The 19,215-nt window shown below is 44.9% G+C and overlaps 1 protein-coding gene across 1 annotated transcript in view; it reads left to right on the forward strand.

Annotated features, from left to right (window-relative positions):
• The window catches only part of MBD5 (methyl-CpG binding domain protein 5), a 128,423-nt gene that overhangs the window by 102,119 nt on the left and 7,089 nt on the right, over positions 1 to 19,215 (forward strand). The window contains exons 9-12 of the mRNA XM_058027718.1: positions 7,941 to 8,921; positions 10,532 to 10,773; positions 12,663 to 13,832; positions 18,135 to 18,208. Of these exons, the coding sequence (XP_057883701.1) occupies positions 7,941 to 8,921; positions 10,532 to 10,773; positions 12,663 to 13,832; positions 18,135 to 18,208 (2,467 nt within the window). The remainder of the gene's footprint in view (positions 1 to 7,940; positions 8,922 to 10,531; positions 10,774 to 12,662; positions 13,833 to 18,134; positions 18,209 to 19,215) is intronic.

Consider the following 19,215-nt stretch of genomic DNA (forward strand, 5'->3'; position numbering starts at 1 on the left):
GTCTCACCAAAGTGTTCAAGTGGCCTCTCATTAAGCCAAGCAAGAACCTGCTCTGCATTCCTCAGCTTCCTCCTTTAAAATGGAATGGAATTCTAGAAAAGCTAAATTATAGTCAAATTATGTTCTACTGTTGCTCTGGTCGTGGTTCCTGATGACTTTTAAGGGTTTCTCCCCATCGCTGGGATAAAAAAAGTTTCATTTTTCCTTGCCTGGAGTGGTCACAACAAGCAGCTCTCGGTCCTTTGTGGCTCTTTTCCCTTGTCATGCTGGCACAGGGGCATTTCCTGCTGCAGCCTCCGGGACTTTGAACTGCACAAAGCTCTGGGAATTCCCTTCCCTGTCCCCCTGAGCACAGCACACGGCCCCTGGGGCAGGATCCCCTTGGCTCCCACCCTGCCTGGGCTCTCCACCACTCCCAAAGGGGCTCCTGTGTCCATCACAGCCTGGGCTTGTACCCCCACCCAGCTCCAGGCTGAATTCCCCCCAAAAATACAAATAGAGCAGAACAAATGGGTCAAAGCCTGGAGGAAGGTTCCAGCACCATCCCTGTAGGAGCAAGAGTTGGGGCATCACCCCTCTGGGCACTCCTCCTGCCATTCCCCCTCTCTGGGCACGGCTCAGGATTGGAGCCACAGAATTCCAAAGCATCAATGACACTTTTTTCCTTATCTAAAAGATAATTCCATGTAGGCAAAGGCTGGAAAATTGGGAGATTTCCATTCTCTGCTGCTGAAGTTGTTCCTTTAGTTTGGTGCTTGCAGGACACACAGCCTGCATTCAATTATTGAATATCTGTGGGGGAAATAGTAAAGGTAAAAAGGCTGAGATACATTCCTTACACTTTGTTACAACATCAGTCTCATTACACAGTTAAAACAATTAAAAAATAACAACCCAAGATTTCTTTGTTACAAAACACTTTAAAAACTTTCTAACCAATAGCATATTACTAAAACTTAGATAACTATTTTAGCCAATATTATTTTTATGTATATATAATAGTCTATATTAATATATACTTATATAGTAATATTGTATAATTATTATTATATATTATTCTAGCCAGTCACTAAGAACACACATAACTTATTTCAAACAATACTGACTTACATACTTTCTGTTAACAATATACAATGCTCCATTATTACACTTAAAACCTTCTACTATCTTACTAAACATATTTTATTAGAGTCCTAAAATCTATATTAACCACACCTAAAACTATTATTTCATGTCCTTACTTACTGTACTGTTGTAACTTTTCTATTTGAAACTTTACAACTACAACTAACTAGGAATTCTTTGTAAAACCTACTTTCACAGCTTTGTAAAAATCTTTTTACCTTTACTATTTTCCCCCAATTATCTATTATAAAACCTGGAGAATGTGTTCTTTTTTAAGGAGGTTGTGTTATTTTTGTGTTATTTATATATTTATAAATGTATGCAACTCTGCAGTTTTTAAATCCCATGTTCACTGAGCCTCTTGCTGAGCCCTCCCAGCAGCACAGGGCTCAGGGCTGAGCTTTAATCCAAGAGGAAAGTTCTCTTGGATCTCCAGGAGAATGGGAATGCTCTTTCTTCATGTGACATGTTGAGTGGTTTGTGGTATAATTATAATTTTTTGGAATAAAAGTGAGTTTCCAGCCTGCATCCAGCTCTGTAAGAAAACTGGAAGAGGAATATTGGGATTTCTGCTCTGTCAGTTTTGGGGCTGGAGCTGCTGAAAGCCCCTGTACACTGAATTTCCAGGAGCAGTTCAGCACAGGAGGATGTCTAAAGGAACCTCTCATGTTCATATTTCAGTTTGTGGCTTGGTTTTTTCCCTTTGTTTTGAGGTATTTTAATTGCTAAATCTCTTTTCTGTGTCTGTGCCAGCAGTTCAGAACAGCTCCTCCTCAGAAATAGCTCCTGAGAGAAAACACCCTGTGAATCCCCACAATTAGCTAATTATTGCCCAAGCTTTTAATTATATTTAACCACATGGACCAAGTTCTGGTATTCCAGCTCTTGTTTTCTTCTTCCTCAGATAATATCTTTCATTCCCAGGTAATTTTCAGGGTGTGTGGTGGATTTTGCTGTTTTTGTAGGATGGAGCTGCATCACTGGGTGATGGATTTGATTGTAGGGTTTTATTTATTTACCTTTTTCTTGTGGTTCATGGGGTAGGAAATGTGTGTTTGGGTGTTGAACATTCAGCATCCAAATCCTGCTAAGAAAGCAACCATAAATATCCATATCCATAAATATCCATGTCCATAAATAATGGGATGGATGGAAATGAGTGAAAAGATTTGGGAATAAAAGCTCTGGGCTGCTGAGAAGGGAAATTAAGGGAACCTCAATAACCACAGCAATTAAAGATACCAGTGGTGTCAAATATTAATATTATTAAATAGGAGAAAGTCTGGGTCTAGAAGTTAAGTGACAAAGTTGATACATTTGTCAAAAAAAGGGCTCTAATTCCTTCCCTGAAATGGGAATTCTTCCTGGTGAAATGCACAAAATAAAAATAAAAAAAATATAATTATAAAAATAATAAAATATAATTAAACAGGGAGGAGCCCAAGACCAATCACTGAGCGTGAGGACAGGAATTTGTTTTAATAAGGCCAGGAAAATTAGGAATGGATCATGGTGCTGGAAAATAAAACCCCAAAAGAAGGGGTTGGGGGGCTCTGATTTAATCACCTCAGTGCAAACTGTTGGAAGCACAAATCAAACCAAACAAATCTGGATTTGCTCCCCAAAATTACTCTCTATAACGTAGAATTACCAAATCAGAAGAACTTTTGGACACCAGGGTCAGAAAGGTATCTGACAACTTTTTGGGACTTGTTGTGTCTGAGGAAAAAAATCTTATTAAACTGGAATCACCCTGAGACAGGAGGGCAAGAACCTTCTCTTCTAATTATAAAGAAAATTAAAATATTTTGGTTTTTGAGGTTTATAGAAATATCCAGAGGCTCTTCGCTCTGCTTGGGAAAGATTATAAGGAATCACTTACTTAAATTCATTACTTAAAATTAACTTAAATTAAACTTAAATTTACTTCAATTTCTAGGGTTTTTTTCCCACTCTTACTTCTAAATTAGAACTTATTTTCCCCCGTTATTATTTTGGGGAGAACAAAGTGTTTTTTCTCTTGAGTTAAGAACTGTGAAGAATGAGGAAAATGTTCAGTGTTTGTTTGGGGTTTTCTGGTGTTATTGTAGCTCTTAAAATTTGAATTTGCCAACAATTTACAGTCTTTCAGTTACCTGGTTGTTCTAACTGCCATGCAATTTTCTAGGATTTTATATTGATGAAAGTCAGGGAGTGTGTAAAAAATAAAATCAAATTAATGTGGAAAGATGAGTCTTATTAAAGATATTATTGCAGAGAAAACCTGAATTAATTCTGTGGGATTTCCCACACATATTTAGCTGGAAATGGAACCAGTGGGCAGCTCCAGCTTCTGCTGGAGGGAGGAGTGGGGATTATTGGAGGAAATAATGCTTTTTATTGAATTTTTAACTTCCCAAATTCACAGTGGAGTGTTTTCCTTCATTTGCAATGCATCTGCCACAGCTGTGAGTGGGAAAATCCTGAATTCCTGCACTCATGTGCTGTTTTCTTGACTCTTTTCTCCTCCAACACTGCTCTGCTGGCAGCTGAGCACATCACAACACTTCCCTCCAAGTCATTTCCAGCCCAGCAGTGCTGGGGAAATGCAGAAATCACAGGAGGTGGGCAGGGAGAAGAGCCAAGACTGAAACTGGGACAGGTATTAAATTCTAAAAATTAAATTTAAAAAAACCTAATTTGATTACAATTTTTTTAAAATGCCTAATTTTGTTAAAATTTTAAAACCCCTAATTTTATTACATTTTAAAAAGCCTAATTTTATGGACTTCTGTTGTCCTGGGCTTTTTGCCCTTCCCCCAGAATTTTGGGGAAATTTTTCAGATTTCAAAAATTCAGCTTTGTTGTACATGCAAACCCCCTGTGGCCATGGAGCATGGTGCACAGGAATTTTGGGCAGGCAGGTGAATATTTCCCAGCAGAGCACATCCCATGGCCACGGAGTTGAGGGCAGTTGAGGATTTTTACTGGTTCTGATGGGGATTTTTGGTTTGTTGGGCCATTTTTGGTGATTCCTGGGCTGTCTCAGGGCACTGCAGGGTCTCCAGAAGGAGGATGAGTGGCAGCAGTTTGTGCTTACCTGCTGAATTATGGTTTCTTTGGAACTGGAGGCAGTGTGATAAAGGAAATATCAGATAAGGATCTTCAATGTTTTCCATCCCAGAAGGAAAAGGGGGAATGGAATTATCAAAATGTGTAACTGCTGGTTCCAGGTGTGCAGCTGGGGGTGGAAGGGGGAATTACAAGAACTCCTGCTCTGGGATCTTGCAGGATGCTGAGGCTGTGTTTTCCAAGGGGGAGCTCTGGAAATCCCTGATTGAACAATCTCCCCACTAATGCAAACTCTGAGGTTTTATCTCTGATTTGTGATCAATTCCAATGTCACCCCAGTGTGGCAGCAGCTCCGGGACACCTCAGGAGTGGCTGGGGCACCCCATGAGGTGTCACAAAACTCTATTTAACACACTACTTAAGAGAATTAATACAGCACCACTTTTCAACACAACACAGGTAATATTCATTTTCATATTTGCCAAAAGCCAACCATAAAATACAGATTTTTCACAGTACCATTTATTTGTGCTCAGTTCTAAAAATGTTTCAGGTGGTAATGGCTGATGAGTAAGTTCTGCCCTTCCACTTCTCTCAGTGCTTCACACACCTGCTTTAGTGAGTATTTTTTCCCCACAAATTCCAGCACTGTGTTGTTGAGATTATTTAAACACTGAGATGTGTAATGGAGAGCTTCTCACAGGGAAAAGAGCTGTAAAATAGCACTTGAAATATTCTTCTCTAATTAACACACTCTGAGTGCAGTCCTTTTGGAAAATGCATCTATGGGAAGAACAATCCTGAGATATTCATGATGAATATCTTCCACTCTGATTTCTTTATTTTAAGTGAATCTTCTTGAACACAAACTGATTCCATAATACCATTTATTTTATTGTCCTTGCTTAAGAACTCCTGTCAAGCAGTGCTTTAAGAAAAGGAGCACAGCTAAAATCCACACAGGAAAATGAACCTGTTCTGAAAGGAAAGTAGTATTTAAAATACTCATAAATAAAAGCAGGAATAATTTTTAAAATTTTTATGCTATTTATTTGTTCACAGAGCATTCTTTCACTGTGTTGCAAAGTTCATTTTTCCCAACAAGTGGCAGAAGAGCCTTTGGCAGAGTCTGTGCCTGCAGGAGCTGGGTTTGCCCTGGGCCTTTTTGGATTTTAGTCTGGCTCCTTCATTTTTCACCCTGATTATTAAGAACTGTTGTTTGCTGAGCTCACACATGCTTGGGTTCCCTGCATCCCAAACACCAGATTTTTGTGGAACTGGGAATTCCAGTTGAGATTTCCTTTTGGTGTTCGACTCCTGCTTGTATTTCTCATCCTAAACCTCCCAGGTGTCATCACAGAGCCTGGGGGTGGCACAGAAAACCCTTGGGTGATGGAGGTTTGGGGGTTTGGAGTTTTAGGGGTTTTAGAGTTTTGAAGTTTTAGGGGTTTTTGGTCTTTGGAACTTTGGAGGTTGGGTGTTTTTGGGGTTTTGGAGCTTTAGGAGTTTTGGGATTTTGGAGTTGTAGACTTTTAGGATTTTTGGAGTTATAAGGCTTTTGAAGTTTTGAAGCTTTGGGAGTTGGCTGGTTTTGGAATTTTAGGAGTTTTGGGATTTGGAGGTTTTGGAGTTCTAGGGGTTTTGGAGTTTTGGGTTTTTGGAGTCTTAAGGGTTTTAAAGTTTTGGAGTTTTGGGGGTTTGGAGCTTTTGGAGTTTTGGGCGTTTGGTGTTTTGGGTTTTTGGAGTTTTGAGGGTTTTGGAGTTTTGGGGGTTCGGAGCTTTGGGGTTTTGGAGTTTTGGGGGTGTTGTCACCATTCTGTCCTTTGGTCTGGGGCCAGCCATTGGGAATCTCTCACAGCTCCACATCCCAGTGAAAATGACTTTGCATGGATGTCCTCGTAATTGAATATTGACTTGTTGGGATGGTATTTTGATCCCTGGTGCCACAGAGGAATTTGTCCCCAGCTGCAGCTGTAAATTCTGTAAATACACCCAGCCCAGGTTGGACAGAGGCTGGGGGGACATTTATTTGTGTTTTATTTTCCTGCTGAAGGCTGGCTGCTCATCCCTCTCTGACTCCCAACTTCTCCAATCTCTTTTGAAATAAGAACACATTTTCTGCCTCCTACTCAGTATCCATCAAGACTTTTTTTTTTCCTCAGTAGCAATTACTTAATTAATGTGGAGAAAAGGTGTTGAATGCACTTTGGACCTCTCAGAAGATGGGGGTGAGGGTACAGAGCCATTTCTCCCCAAAACCTGGCAGCAGTTTTCCAACTTTGAGATTTCCTGCTCAGCGAATTCTCTTGCATGGGATTTGAGCAGAATGGGAAACAGGAGCAGGAATAAATTACAAACAGAGATGAGGAAAATACCCAAACTAGATCAAACTAGATTTGGTATTCAGGAGGGCTCTCTGGAATAATTTCCTCATGCCTGAATTAAAAATCTCTCCATGTGCTCCCTAACACATCCAAGGGGAGTGGCACAGCTGATTCTTCCATTGGGAATTGCTTAAATCTGCAGGTTGGTCTTTGGGACTTCTCAGGATTTTTAAATCCTTGGGGCATTAGTTCTAAATACTGATTTTAGTTCTAAAAATAAATGAATATAATTAGCTTCTTGTGAAGATGAAGGTTTTTGACCCACTCACCCAGACTGGGATTTGCTCTGCTCTGCAATTGCACTTTGCTCTCACCTCACCTCACCTTTTGTTACTTTATTATTTAATTTCTGCTCTGAAGCTTGATAATGGCACTGGGAGAGAGGGGTAAGATTTGTTCTCTTGGGTTCAGGGCAGTGCAAAGTGTTCTGTGTTCATTTTGTACCTCTTGGAGTTGTCACAACATTACAGCACTTAAAAAATTGTAATTTTAGTTAAAATTGTTGTAAAGGTTTGGCTCAGTTCTTATCAATTGAGTGCCCTGGCACATCCCTTTTTAAAGAGTATTTGTTCAGAAAAATGGGAATTGATATTTTGTGATCATTGATGCCTTTCAGTCTCTCATCCTAAGAGCTAAATGAGTGACCACTGTCAATTCAAAACTGCCTCAAGTAAAAAAATAATAATAATTTATATTTCAGCTTTGCTAAAGGGATATAAAGATATCCAAGTAAACATTCTTTGTAGCCTTCTCATGGTAAATTTTGCCCTGTCTTTTCATCCCAAGTGATGGATTTTACACCACCCCAATTTACATTTTTCCTTTACAAATTGTGAATTCCTGCTGACCTGGAACAGTCTCATCATACCATGTATTTTTTTAATTCAGTAACAATGTCTTAAATAATAATAAAATAATAGTAATAAAGAAATTTATTTAGAAATAAATAATCTAAAATCGAAAAACCTGTGAATGAATTAAAACTGGAAGCGGATCATGAGTTTTACCCAACATCATTCCTGTGATCCTTCTTCCTGGTGGTTAATTCTGGCCTGGTCAATGACTAACTCTGTTAAGTCATGCCTGGTTTTGGGTTTATGCTGAAAAATCTGTGATTTTGTGTGAAAATCTATGATTATATGTGAATGAATGCTGTTAAAACCCCTCTCCAAGCACTTAGAGGGAAGTACAAGTGCACAGTGCCATAGTCTCCAATGGGGCATGGCACAGGGAGCATCTCGTGGCAGATCCATTCCTGTTTTTCCAGTGTGGATCCCGCAGCCCCTTTTCCCATGGCAGGTTGGGCTGAGCCCGGTGCTGTGGGCCCTGGGCTGTCCCCAGCACAGCACCCCGGTAACATTCCTGCTCTTCCCGTTCCAGGGGCTTTGGGCCCGTCGTCATCGATCGCCATCGCTGGGGCCAGCCAAGCTGCCATCACCAAGACCACGTCAGTGCTCCAGGACGGTGTCATTGTCACCACGGCAGCCGGGACCCCCCTGCAGCAGGGCCAGCTGCCCATGGCGGGCGAGTTCCCCTTCGCCGGCCACGAACACTCGCTCCACTTCCCGCAGGGCAGCTCTACAAACAACAATCTGCCGCATCCTCTGAACCAGAACCTCCTCAACTCCCTGCCCCTCTCTCTGCCGGTGAATCAGCAACATCTCCTGAACCAGAACCTCCTGAACATCCTCCAGCCTTCCGCAGGAGAGGGCAAGTCTGAGGTGAACCTCAACCCGCTGGGTTTCCTGAACCCGAACGTCAGTGCTGCTTTAGCGTTCCTCTCCGGCGACGTGGACGGGCAGGTCCTGCAGCCCGTGCACTTCCAGCTGCTGGCGGCGCTGCTCCAGAACCAGGCGCAGGCGGCCGCCATGCTCCCCGTGCCCTCCTTCAACGTCTCCATCTCGGAGCTGCTCCAGCAGCAGCAGCAGCAGCAGCAGCAGCAGAGCGGCCCCGCGCCCCCCGAGCCGCTGCCCGAGCCCGGCCGTGTGGAGCCCCTGCTGCCCAACCCCATGCCCGGCTTCCCCGAGCCCGCCGCCGCCAACCCGCTGCTGCTGCCCGCCGCCCCCGGCGCCCCGGCGCTCATGGCCCTCAACCCGCAGCTTGTGGGGGGCGTGCTGGGCTCGGGGGGCCACCCCGAGGTGGCCATTGCCACCTCCTCGCAGGCCGCCACCGCCACCACCAGCACCACGTCGGCGGCCGTGGCGGCGCTGTCGGTGTCGGCGCTGGGCGGGGGCACGGCCGTGGTGTCCATGGCAGAAACGCTGCTCAACATCTCCGGTGCAGCGCCCGGGCCCGCCAAGGTCAGCAACAGCTCCGTGGTGCCGCAGCTCCTGAACCCTCTGCTGGGCACCGGCCTGCTGGGTGAGTGCAGCCTGGGGGAAACATCAACGCTGAGCGGCTTCGGGGAGGGAGGATTCATCGGGCTGGGAGAGACCTGCAGGATCATGGAGTCCAAGCCAGCTCCAACACCTCGGCTAAACCCTGGCACCCAGTGCCACATGCAGGCTTTGTTAAACACACCCAGGGATGGGGACTCCACCACCTCCCTGGGCAGCCACTCCAGAACTTCATCACTTTTTCCTAAAATCCAACCTAAACTTCCCTTGGTGCAGCTCAAGGCTGTGTGCTCAGGTTGTGTCAGTTCCTGCAGACGGAGCCCAGCCCAGCTGAGCACAGGCACCTTTCAGGAGCTGTGCAGGGTGATGGAGGCACCCCTGAGTCTCCTTTTCTCCAGGCTGAGCACCCCCAGCTCCCTCAGGGCTTCCTCTCAGGGTTTGTGTTCCCTCTCCAGCCCCTCTCCAGCCTTGTTGCCTTCTCTGGACACACTCCAGCATCCCAAAATCCTTCCCAAACTGAGAGGAACTGGACACAATATTTTCAGATCCAGAATTTCAGATTCTGGTTCTATCTTCTTTTCTTTTTTCTTGGTGTTGTTGGAGATGTTCGTTGAGCAATCATTCTTGTAAAAAATTAAAATCGTGTTCTGCTTTCGTTCCCCAATGTTTAATATTGATCTTGGAAATTACTAAGTCTGCCACCTAAACCTACTAAATCCACCTGAAAGTTGTGTGAGCAACTGGATTTATTTCATTGTTCAAGGAGTGGCAGCTCAGGAGCATCCCTGGCTGAGCTGGGAGTGCCTATGGCAGTGCAGGGGTAGCAGGGGTAGGTGTGCTGGAGATGGCAAACAACCAACATCCCAAAGCAAGTGATGAAAAACCCCTTAAATACAAAGTTTTTCCTTCCTGGGTGATGATTTTTCAGTTATTTTTACCAAAAACATAGAGTAGGTGCTCCTCTGTTTGTAATGTACTCCTGGTGGGAATTAAATAACAATTAAACAATGCCTCACCCCAACCTAAATGGCTACAGTGGACTCAACCTGCTTGGCATTTTCCATACAAAATGAATCTAACAGTGACTTTTCAAATGGGAATTTTATGGAAAACACAAGATTTTAATTTTAGAAAAGAAACAACCAGAAAATTTATGTATTTTAAGCTTTGTTATTTCATAAAGTCGGGTTCGACAGTCTGGGCGGTTTTGATGTAAAGTGAAATTTTCATGTAGTAAAAAATGTTAATTCAACTTTTACTCTAGAATGTGAAAAAAGAGTTGTTTAGAGTGTTGTGTGACATGGCTGAGTCAGTCTTTTCTCCTTCTCAGCTGGTGAAAAACTCATTTTGTTTGGGGTTTAAAGGTTTGTCTCATTGTCTCCCTCTCCCCTCCTCATCCCCTCACCACCCCAGCACAGTTTCAGAGAGATTCCAAGGCCTGGAATTCCACAGAAGCTCCTCCTGCCATCCCTGCTGTCCCAGGAATCAGCAGAGGTGACACAAAAGACCCAGCACTGGGGAATTTAAGAGCAGCAGAGCCCCATTCCCAGGGGATGGAGGGAGCAGGGTTGTTTTCCAGAGGTTTTTTGGAGCCCAGGGAATTGCTGAGGGTGTTTGCCTGTGCTTGCCTTGCAGGGGAAATGTCATCTCTGAACACTACTCTGAACAACCATCAGCTCAGCCATCTCCAGTCACTCCTCAACAACAATCAGATGTTTCCTGCAAATCAGCAGCAGCAGCAGCAGCAGCAGCAGCAGCAGCAGCAGCAGCACCTTCTCCAGGGCTACCAGAACGTGCAGGGCTTTCAGGGCCAGCCCCAAATCCCTGGCCCAGCCAACAACCCAAACCCCATGGCGTGTCTGTTCCAGAATTTCCAGGTAGAAAGCAAAAGTAAATCAATATTTCAAGCAAGTGTGCAGCCCTCAGGGGGTAAAATTCCATCCTCCAGAGTTTGGGTTTCTTTGCTGATTAAGATAATATAATTTATATAATTACATGAATGTAAATACATTTCTTACATACAATATATCCTTTCAGTAGCTGATGGATTTTGCAAATCAGGAACATTTGTTATTGAAATTTTATCCCTTTCTCCTTAGGAATTGGGTTTAGTTGCTTTGGGAAGAGTTGTGCTGCATGTATTGAAAAAAGTTCTTCTATATGCTGACAATCACTACAGAATTTTAACAAAACTCTTTTCCATCCCATAAAAATGATCCTTTCTTTTAGGAATTCTGGGGCTTTAGCCCAGTAATTTTTTGTGTCACATTTCCAGTTACATAAATAGTCACAGTAAGTAGTTAAAGGGCTTTTGGAATATTTTCCCTATAGTTTTTTACAGATTTATTTTGAGTGCTTTTGTTAACATTGTATTCCCTGCCTGTGGATGTGACAAGGAGTAGGAAAAGCTCAGGTGATTGAATCTGGAGGTGCCAGTTTGCTGTGGCTTAGTGTTGGTTTTCTTAGTTTTATTTTTTAAAATCTTTTTAAAGATTTTATTCTATTATTACTCCCAATAAATAATAAACCTCAACACTATATTTAAAACCAACTTATTTCTTAGTTACAATACTTTATAAATATTTTTTAACTTACTAACTTTTACTGCACAATAATACTATTATTTCTAACACTAATCGTGTTTGCTCCCACATAATCTTACTACAATACATCTTTCACAATTCTAATTCTCTAAAATATTGAATCTTTTTACAAAAACATATATTACAACTTATTAAAACTTATTTCTAATTCACTCTTTCTCCCAACAATATAATCTCTATTCCATAGATAGTGATCTTCTTAAACCAACACACCTTATCTCAGTATTTACATACAAATATACAAAACTATATAAACTTCCTATCAAATTTTAAAAATTCTTTATAAAACCATTTATCACAGCTTAGAGCACAGGCGTGTGGGATATTGGGGACTGGGCATCCCATGGGAGAGGCACAGAGCAAAGGGGAAAATAGGATTGTGCAGCAATTCCAAAAGCACAGTGGTGGCATTCAGGAATTCCCTGAGGAGCACACAGGGACAGAGGCAATGCTGGGGTCTGGGAAGGAAAGAGAAGGAACTGAGAGCAGAACTCAGAGGGTGTGGAGTTGAGGTCCCTCCTCCCCTGGAGATGCACAGAGCCCACCTGGCTGTGATGGGATTGGATCAGCTGGAGAAGAGAAGGTTCCCAGGAGGCATCAGAGCATCCCCCAGTGGCTGGAGGGGCTGTGGGGAGGCTGGAGAGGGACTGGAGGCCCAGGACAAGGAGGGATGGGTTCAAACTGCCAGAGGGGAGGTTTAGGTGGAATTCTGAGAAGGAATTCCTGGCTGGTGGGGGGCAGGCCCTGGCACAGGGTGCCCAGAGAAGCTGTGGGTGCTCCTGGATCTCTGGAAGTGTCCAAGGCCAGGCTGGACAGGACTTGGAGCAGCCTGGGACAGTGGGAGGTGTCCCTGCCATGGCAGGGGGTGGCACTGGGTGGGCTTTGAGGTCCTTTCCCACCCAAACCATCCTGTGTCTCTGTATCAGGAATTCTGACCCTGGTGTTTAGGGCTTGAGAGAGAACAGGAGCCTGCTGACACAAAGCCTGACACAGTGGCTTTGCTTTCCTCTAAATCAGGTTTTTCATTCTCTCTCTACCTTGTTCACTTTGTACCTGGTGTATAACAAAAAGAGAAGTGCTGTAGTGAATAAGCACAGAGTTTATCTGCTGAAATCCAGCTGGAGTTCCAGCATCCATTCCCACCCTGTCTCTCCTTTCCCCAGGTGAGGATGCAGGAGGACGCCGCCGCCCTCAACAAAAGGATGATGGGCCAGATGGGCGTGGCGCCGCTTGCCGAGAGCTCCAGCGCTCTCCTTCCTCCCTTCCAGGAGCCCCCCTGCGAGCTGCAGCCCAGACCTGAGCCCTCCCTGGGCCAGCAGGCCAAGGACGCCCCCGGCCCCGCCGCGGGCGACGCCTCGGTGGACGCCATCTACAAGGCGGTGGTGGACGCGGCCAGCAAGGGGGTGCCGGTGGTGATCACCACGGCCGGCTCCAGCGCCGCGCAGCCGAGCCCCATCCCCGCCCTGAGTGCCATGAGTGCCTTCACAGCCTCCATCGGGGACCCCCTGAACCTGAACCTGAACCTGAACCTGTGCGGGGCCGCGCACGAGGGGCGCGCCCGGGGCGGCCGCGGCGCGCGGGGCCCCAAGAACGCGGCCGAGCACGGCAAGGGCCCCGGCGAGGGGGACGGCTACGAGTATTACAAAACGCCCAAAAAGCAGTGGGAAGGGGAGCAGAGCCCCGTGGGGGAGATGGGCAGGTGGAAATGCGAGGAGTTCCTGGAGCAGCACTCGGGCCACGTCCACGGCAGCCCGTGCCACGAGAGGCCCAACAACGCCTCGGCGCTGCTGCAGGGGGAGCAGCACCAGGCCCTGCTGGCGCCGCGGAACTGTCAGAGCGAGAAGGCGCTGGAGGAGAATTTCAGGTATAACAATTACAAAAGAACTATGATGAGCTTCAAGGAAAGACTGGAGAACACTGTGGAACGATGTGCACACATCAACGGGAACCGCCCGCAGCCCAACAGGGCCTTCGGGGAGTTGCTCAACGCTTCCAAACAAGACCTGATCCTGGAAGAGCAATCCCCCAGCTCCTCCAATAGCTTGGAGAGTTCCTTAGTGAAAGACTACATCCATTACAATGGAGATTTTAATGCCAAAAGCATTAACGGGTGCGTGCCCAGCCCCTCGGATGCTAAGAGCATCAGCAGCGAGGAGGAGCTGCGGAACCCCGAGTCGCCCTCGTCCCACGAGCTCATCCACTACAGGCCCAGGACGTTTAACGTGGGCGACTTGGTCTGGGGCCAGATCAAAGGACTCACCTCCTGGCCTGGCAAACTTGGCAGAGAAGAGGAGGTTCACAATTCATGCCAACAGAACGCTGAGGAGGGGAAGGTATATTTATGTCTCTATGCACATCTCTCTTTCTCCCCACACCGGCACACAAATCAAAATTTTGTCATTATTTTGTCTCTTTTAATGGCTTTTTTTCCTAGCTGTAGCTTGTAGAGCTGAATTTCCCCTTCATTTCCTGCCAGGGCCGTGAGACAGGTTAGGTTTGGGCTTTGCTAAGTGGTTTCTTGGTGTTAACAAGAAGTGGTTCTCACTTACGTGGTGTGTTCAGACAAATTCCTGGCTGTGTCCAAAGCATCTGATACAGAAATACCTGGAAGTGCTGAGGCTGCAAAAAGGAGAAGTGGCCTCATCAGATTGAGGAATCCTTAATGAGTGAAATCTTGCTGATTGACACACACTTCTCACAGGAAATGCACACACATTTCCAACTCTAAAGGAGGTTTTGATCATCATTCAGTAATAAGGAAAGTGTTCCAATTTGGTCTTTCATACTAAAATTCTTCTTTTGTGTTAACAAATCATGTGCTTGTTGGGGAATATACAGGAAATGCAGTTATCAAGGAGTTATTGATAATTTTATTATGAAAAATTCTCCCAAATCTGGTCTCCACTGCTTCTGTAACATTTTATCTTTGTAGTTCTTACAAAATACTGCACGTCTTCCACCTATAAATATTAAAAGTTTTTAAAATGCATAAGCAGAAAGTGGAGATTTAAGGAAGCAGGGGTTTGTCAGTGACCAAAGAAATCAAATCACTTAAAACTGAGGAGAGTGGGTTGGACCAAAGTGTTCTTTCCCCAAAATTCAGCCAGGAGCAGATACCCAGAGGAGAGAAGGGACAAGGAGCCCATCCCATCCCACCCCTGCCATGGGCAGGGACACCTCCCACTGTCCCAGGCTGCTCCAAGCCCTGCCCAGCCTGGCCTGGGACACTCCAGGATCCAGGGGCTGCTCTGGGAATTCCAGCCCAGCCCCTCCCCTGTGCAGCTGTAAATCCTGGGTGCTTTGAGCCACTGTGGTTTCACCCCCAGAGCAGGAGAGCTTCACTCCCTTGGCAGGTGAGAGTGCTGAATATTCCAGAGCTTTCCATGGATCAATCCAGCCCAGCCCAAACCAGGACAGGGTTTCAGAGCCCTGAGTTGCAGTCGGGTTAGGAACTGGAGGATCACAAACTTTCAGGGATGAAACAAAACTGCGAGAATTCCATGTTCAATATCCCTGTCTGAGTCAGGAGCACAGGAGCAACATTCCCATTCCCAGTGTGCTATCATGGATGAACAGATTCTGTGTGTCCAAATCTCTGTGAATGTTTCACAGAAATGAAAGGTTTACTTGTGTAAAGAGGGAATTTTCTTACCTGCATTCCTGAGCAATTTCATGTTTCCTCCCTAATCTGTTGGTTCTGTGCAAACCTTTGCTGTTCTGGGGTTTCTGTGCATTGTATGGGAATTGTGGGCTGTTAAATCCCATTTTATTGGATACTGGCACCCATTTTATTGGTGTACTGAACACAAAACCAGGGAAGCAGATCCTTGGAATGCTCACAGCAAGGTGGGGACGAGTCCATGAGGAATTCCCACATCATGGATCACCTCTGGCATCAGATCACCTTGAGTGAATCATTTTACCTTTAAATATGGAAGAAATGTGTTGAATTCCTTCATCAAGAAGTGTGGGGTGAACAGTGGAAATGTGGTGGAAGTGTGAATTCCAAAGGGCAGGAGCTGAGGGTGAAAGGTGGGATACAGGGAATAACCCACACCAGACCAGAAGGAATCACCTGGAAAACCACAAAGAAACACCTTGGAAACCACAAAGAAGCACCTTTGAAAACCAAATATTCTTCAGGAATTCTGCACCAGCCCATGGTGGGAGTGACCTGCAGCACTTGGGAAAATTCCTTTTCCTCTGGAGCTTCCTGAAAACATCTTTAAAGTCTTTGTGTAACCAAATGTGACCCTCCTGTGTTACATTAATTTGCTGCTGGGATTTGTACATTCTCTGCTCTTTAGATTGTTTATTATAATTTGATTTTTGTTTCCATTTAAAAGACTTTGGGCATTCAGGTAATTAATGGGATAATGGATCTGTTTGGGGAATCCAGACAGGAAAAAGAGGAATTTTGCACTTCCTTTCCTTGGTGGTTGGCTGCTGGAAATTAGAGGAGCCCAAGGAAAAGCAGCAGAAATTTCTGGGAAGAAAAGGAGCAAGCCTGAGTGTAATCCTAAACCAGAGAAGTTGTAGTTCATTAAGCAATAATTTGATTATTACCCACCTTAGTTATGATTCATCACCTAAACAGGACCAGAGCAATCAAAAGTTTGTGGGAGCTTTTCATGGTGAATTTTACCAGGGCAAATCCTGTCTCAGTGTGACTTTCCAGGGTTAAACTGGGCTGGTTAAACTGGGCTGGCTAAACTGGGCTGGTTAAACTGGGCTGGTTAAACTGGACTGGTTAAACTGGGCAGGTTAAACTGGGCTGGTTAAACTGGGCAGGTTAAACTGGGCAGGTTAAACTGGACTGGTTAAACTGGGCTGGCTAAACTGGGCTGGTTAAACCGGACAGGTTCAACTGGACTGGTTAAACTGGGCAGGTTAAACTGGGCTGGCTAAACTGGGCAGGTTAAACTGGGCAGGTTAAACTGGACTGGTTAAACTGGGCAGGTTAAACTGGGCTGGTTAAACTGAGCTTTTCTGGTGCTGCAGTTAAATCAGGGAGGATTCCTCCCATCTCTGTGTGATCTGATGTTGATATTGATGATTATTAATTGTTATTTCTGTTGGAGTTGCTTTCCAAACCCTGTTTTGTAGCAATTTGATATTTCTTCCCAAAAACTCCAAGTGTTTTTAATGTATAGCCATCACAAAATGCCAATAATGAAGACTTTTTGTTACTTTAAAAGGTCCTTTGTTTCCCAAACACGATGTTAATTCTTGATAACATTATTTACATGGAACTTTGCAATTTCTCTCCTGGCAGCCCTTGGCAGTTTGTTCCTTATGTGTTTGTTCCACATTTCTATCGTGGGTAGGGATAATTCCTTTTCTCTCATGTTTGTCCTTAGAAAAGCTCCCAGGTTCTCAGTTTCTTCTGAATTTGTGTTCTTCCAAAATCCAGGGAGGGGAGGAGTTATTGGAAATATTTGCATTAAAAGTGAGCAGGTTTTAAGGGAAAAATGCTACAATTTGTGGCATAATTGAACTTATTTCGTGAAAATTGAAATCTCAGCTCCCCCAGTGCAGCTTTCCCCATTAATGGCTCCTGGAAGTGCCTGGATCAGCACATTCCCAATTTCTTTAGCACAGGTGTGACTTCAAGACATGGAAATCTGGTCTGAATGTGTAAATTTGGGCCTTACTTCAAGAGGTTTTGGCAACTGCTCACTCATTACCTCCACCTTGTCATGTCCACACATCAGATCTATGGTGAATACAAATTATTTAGGAATTGGAAGGCTGAGTTTGGAGGGAATTTGCATTCCCGCTTCATTTCCAGGTTGTCTATGGGCACACACTCAATACATTTGTATTTATGTAAAATGTCAAGTAAGATGTAGCAAAGAAACAAGAACTGAACCATTTATTTTCTTTAGGTTGATGTGTTGCAAATATCAGATTTTGTTGTTTTTACCAGCAGGAATGAGTGAGCCAGATCAAAATAATAGAGAGATGTGGCTTCATGTTTTGAGATGGAAATACTGAAATTACAGAGATGTTATGATTAATTTTCTGCTTGTATTGTTTACACTGGGACTGACTGGTGCCCACACAGTGGTTAAAATTGCTTCAATTTAAAATATTCAAGATTTAAATTCCTGATCAGTAATTAAATTCATCCTTGATCAGTAAAAAAAAATACAAAATAATTACAAGAACTGATTTTAAGACAAACAGATACAGCTCTGGTGAAGATTCCTGGATTAGGAAGGCAAAGAAGGATTTCCTTCTGGAGTGGGGATGGATTTGGCCGTGCCATGAGCTGAGCAGGGACCTGGAATTCCTCACCAGGAGCTGGCGGTGATGGGAACACTTTGGTGCCACAATGGGACCATCATTCCCAGGCACTCAGAATTCCAGCTGCAAAATCCATGTGGGAAAGGAGTGCAGAGTGGGAGACTCCACCAGCTCTGCCAAGAAAGATCTTTAAAAGATTCTTCTCCTCAGTTTTGTGCCATAAATGTCCCAAATTTGTGTTTCTGTTGCCGCTGTGAGAAATTCCAGTGGTGGATGAGTGTGGGAGGGGAGCTCCAGGTGTTGTTGTTGGTGCCCCTGGGCTGGCAGAGCAGGAAAAGGGGGATTTGCTGCTCTTTTAACGAGGGTTGGTGTCCATCCTTCCCCAGGTGGAGCCCGAGAAGCTGAAGACACTAACGGAGGGGCTGGAGGCGTTCAGCCGCGCCAGGAAAAGGAACAGGAAGTGAGTCCATCCTGCCTGCCCCCAAATCCCAGCCATTCCCTTCCCTGGGCCTCCATCCCTTGGCATTCCTCATGGTTTCTTGGAATCTGAGGTGTTCTGAGTGCATCTCTGTGAAATATCCCTGTGGGAGCTTCTGGTGGCATTCCTGAGCTCCAGCAGCAGAAATGTCATCCCATCAAATTCTCCTGCCCAAACCACACTTTGTACCCAGACCTGGCCTCCTTCCTTCTCCAGGGCTGTTCTGAGAAACCCCCTTTACCCCCCTGCTGGGAAGGGCTGCAGGATTTGTGGCCTCCCCACCAAATCCCACCCATTCCCTTCTCTGTGCCCTCCTGGGCCTTCATCCCTTGACATTCCTCATGTTTTTTTGGAATCTGAGGTGTTCCGAGTGCACCTCTGTGAAATATCCCCATGAGGGAACTTCTGTTGGCATTCCTGAGCTCCAGCAGCAGGAAAGTCACCCCTTATGCATTTTAAAAAGTCAAAATTCTCCTGTCCAAACCACTTTCCAACCAGACCTGGCCTCCTTCCTTCTCCAGGGTTGTTCTGAGAAATCCCCTTTATCCCACTGCAGGATTTGTGGCTGAGCTCTGGCTCACACCTGGGTCAGCTGCTGGGCTTTGTCCAACTTTCAGCTTTTAGTGACAAATACCAGCACAGAAAATCTATAAACAGCAAATATTGGGGCATGAAGCATCAGGATGGGCAAAAAGAGGGAAATTATTGAGTTTTGGGGGGAAAAAACTCCTCTGGACATCTTTGAAAGGATGACAGAGTAGGAACTGTGCTGTGATTGGGTTTGTTCTGTGATGGTGCTTGTTTACTGTCATAGGGAAAATACATTCTTAAACCTGTGAGAATGAAACTCAGCTCTGAATGACCTCAGGCTGAAAGGGATTAAACAATTCCCCCTCTTCCCCTCCTTTTAAGGGGTGAGCTTTGCTTTTATTTCTGTGTCTGCCAAAGAGAAGGAATTTTTACACCACTGAGACAGTGGTGGTGGCTGT

This window comes from Melospiza georgiana, chromosome 7 (genome assembly GCF_028018845.1).
Source record: "Melospiza georgiana isolate bMelGeo1 chromosome 7, bMelGeo1.pri, whole genome shotgun sequence".
NCBI lineage: Eukaryota > Metazoa > Chordata > Aves > Passeriformes > Passerellidae > Melospiza > Melospiza georgiana.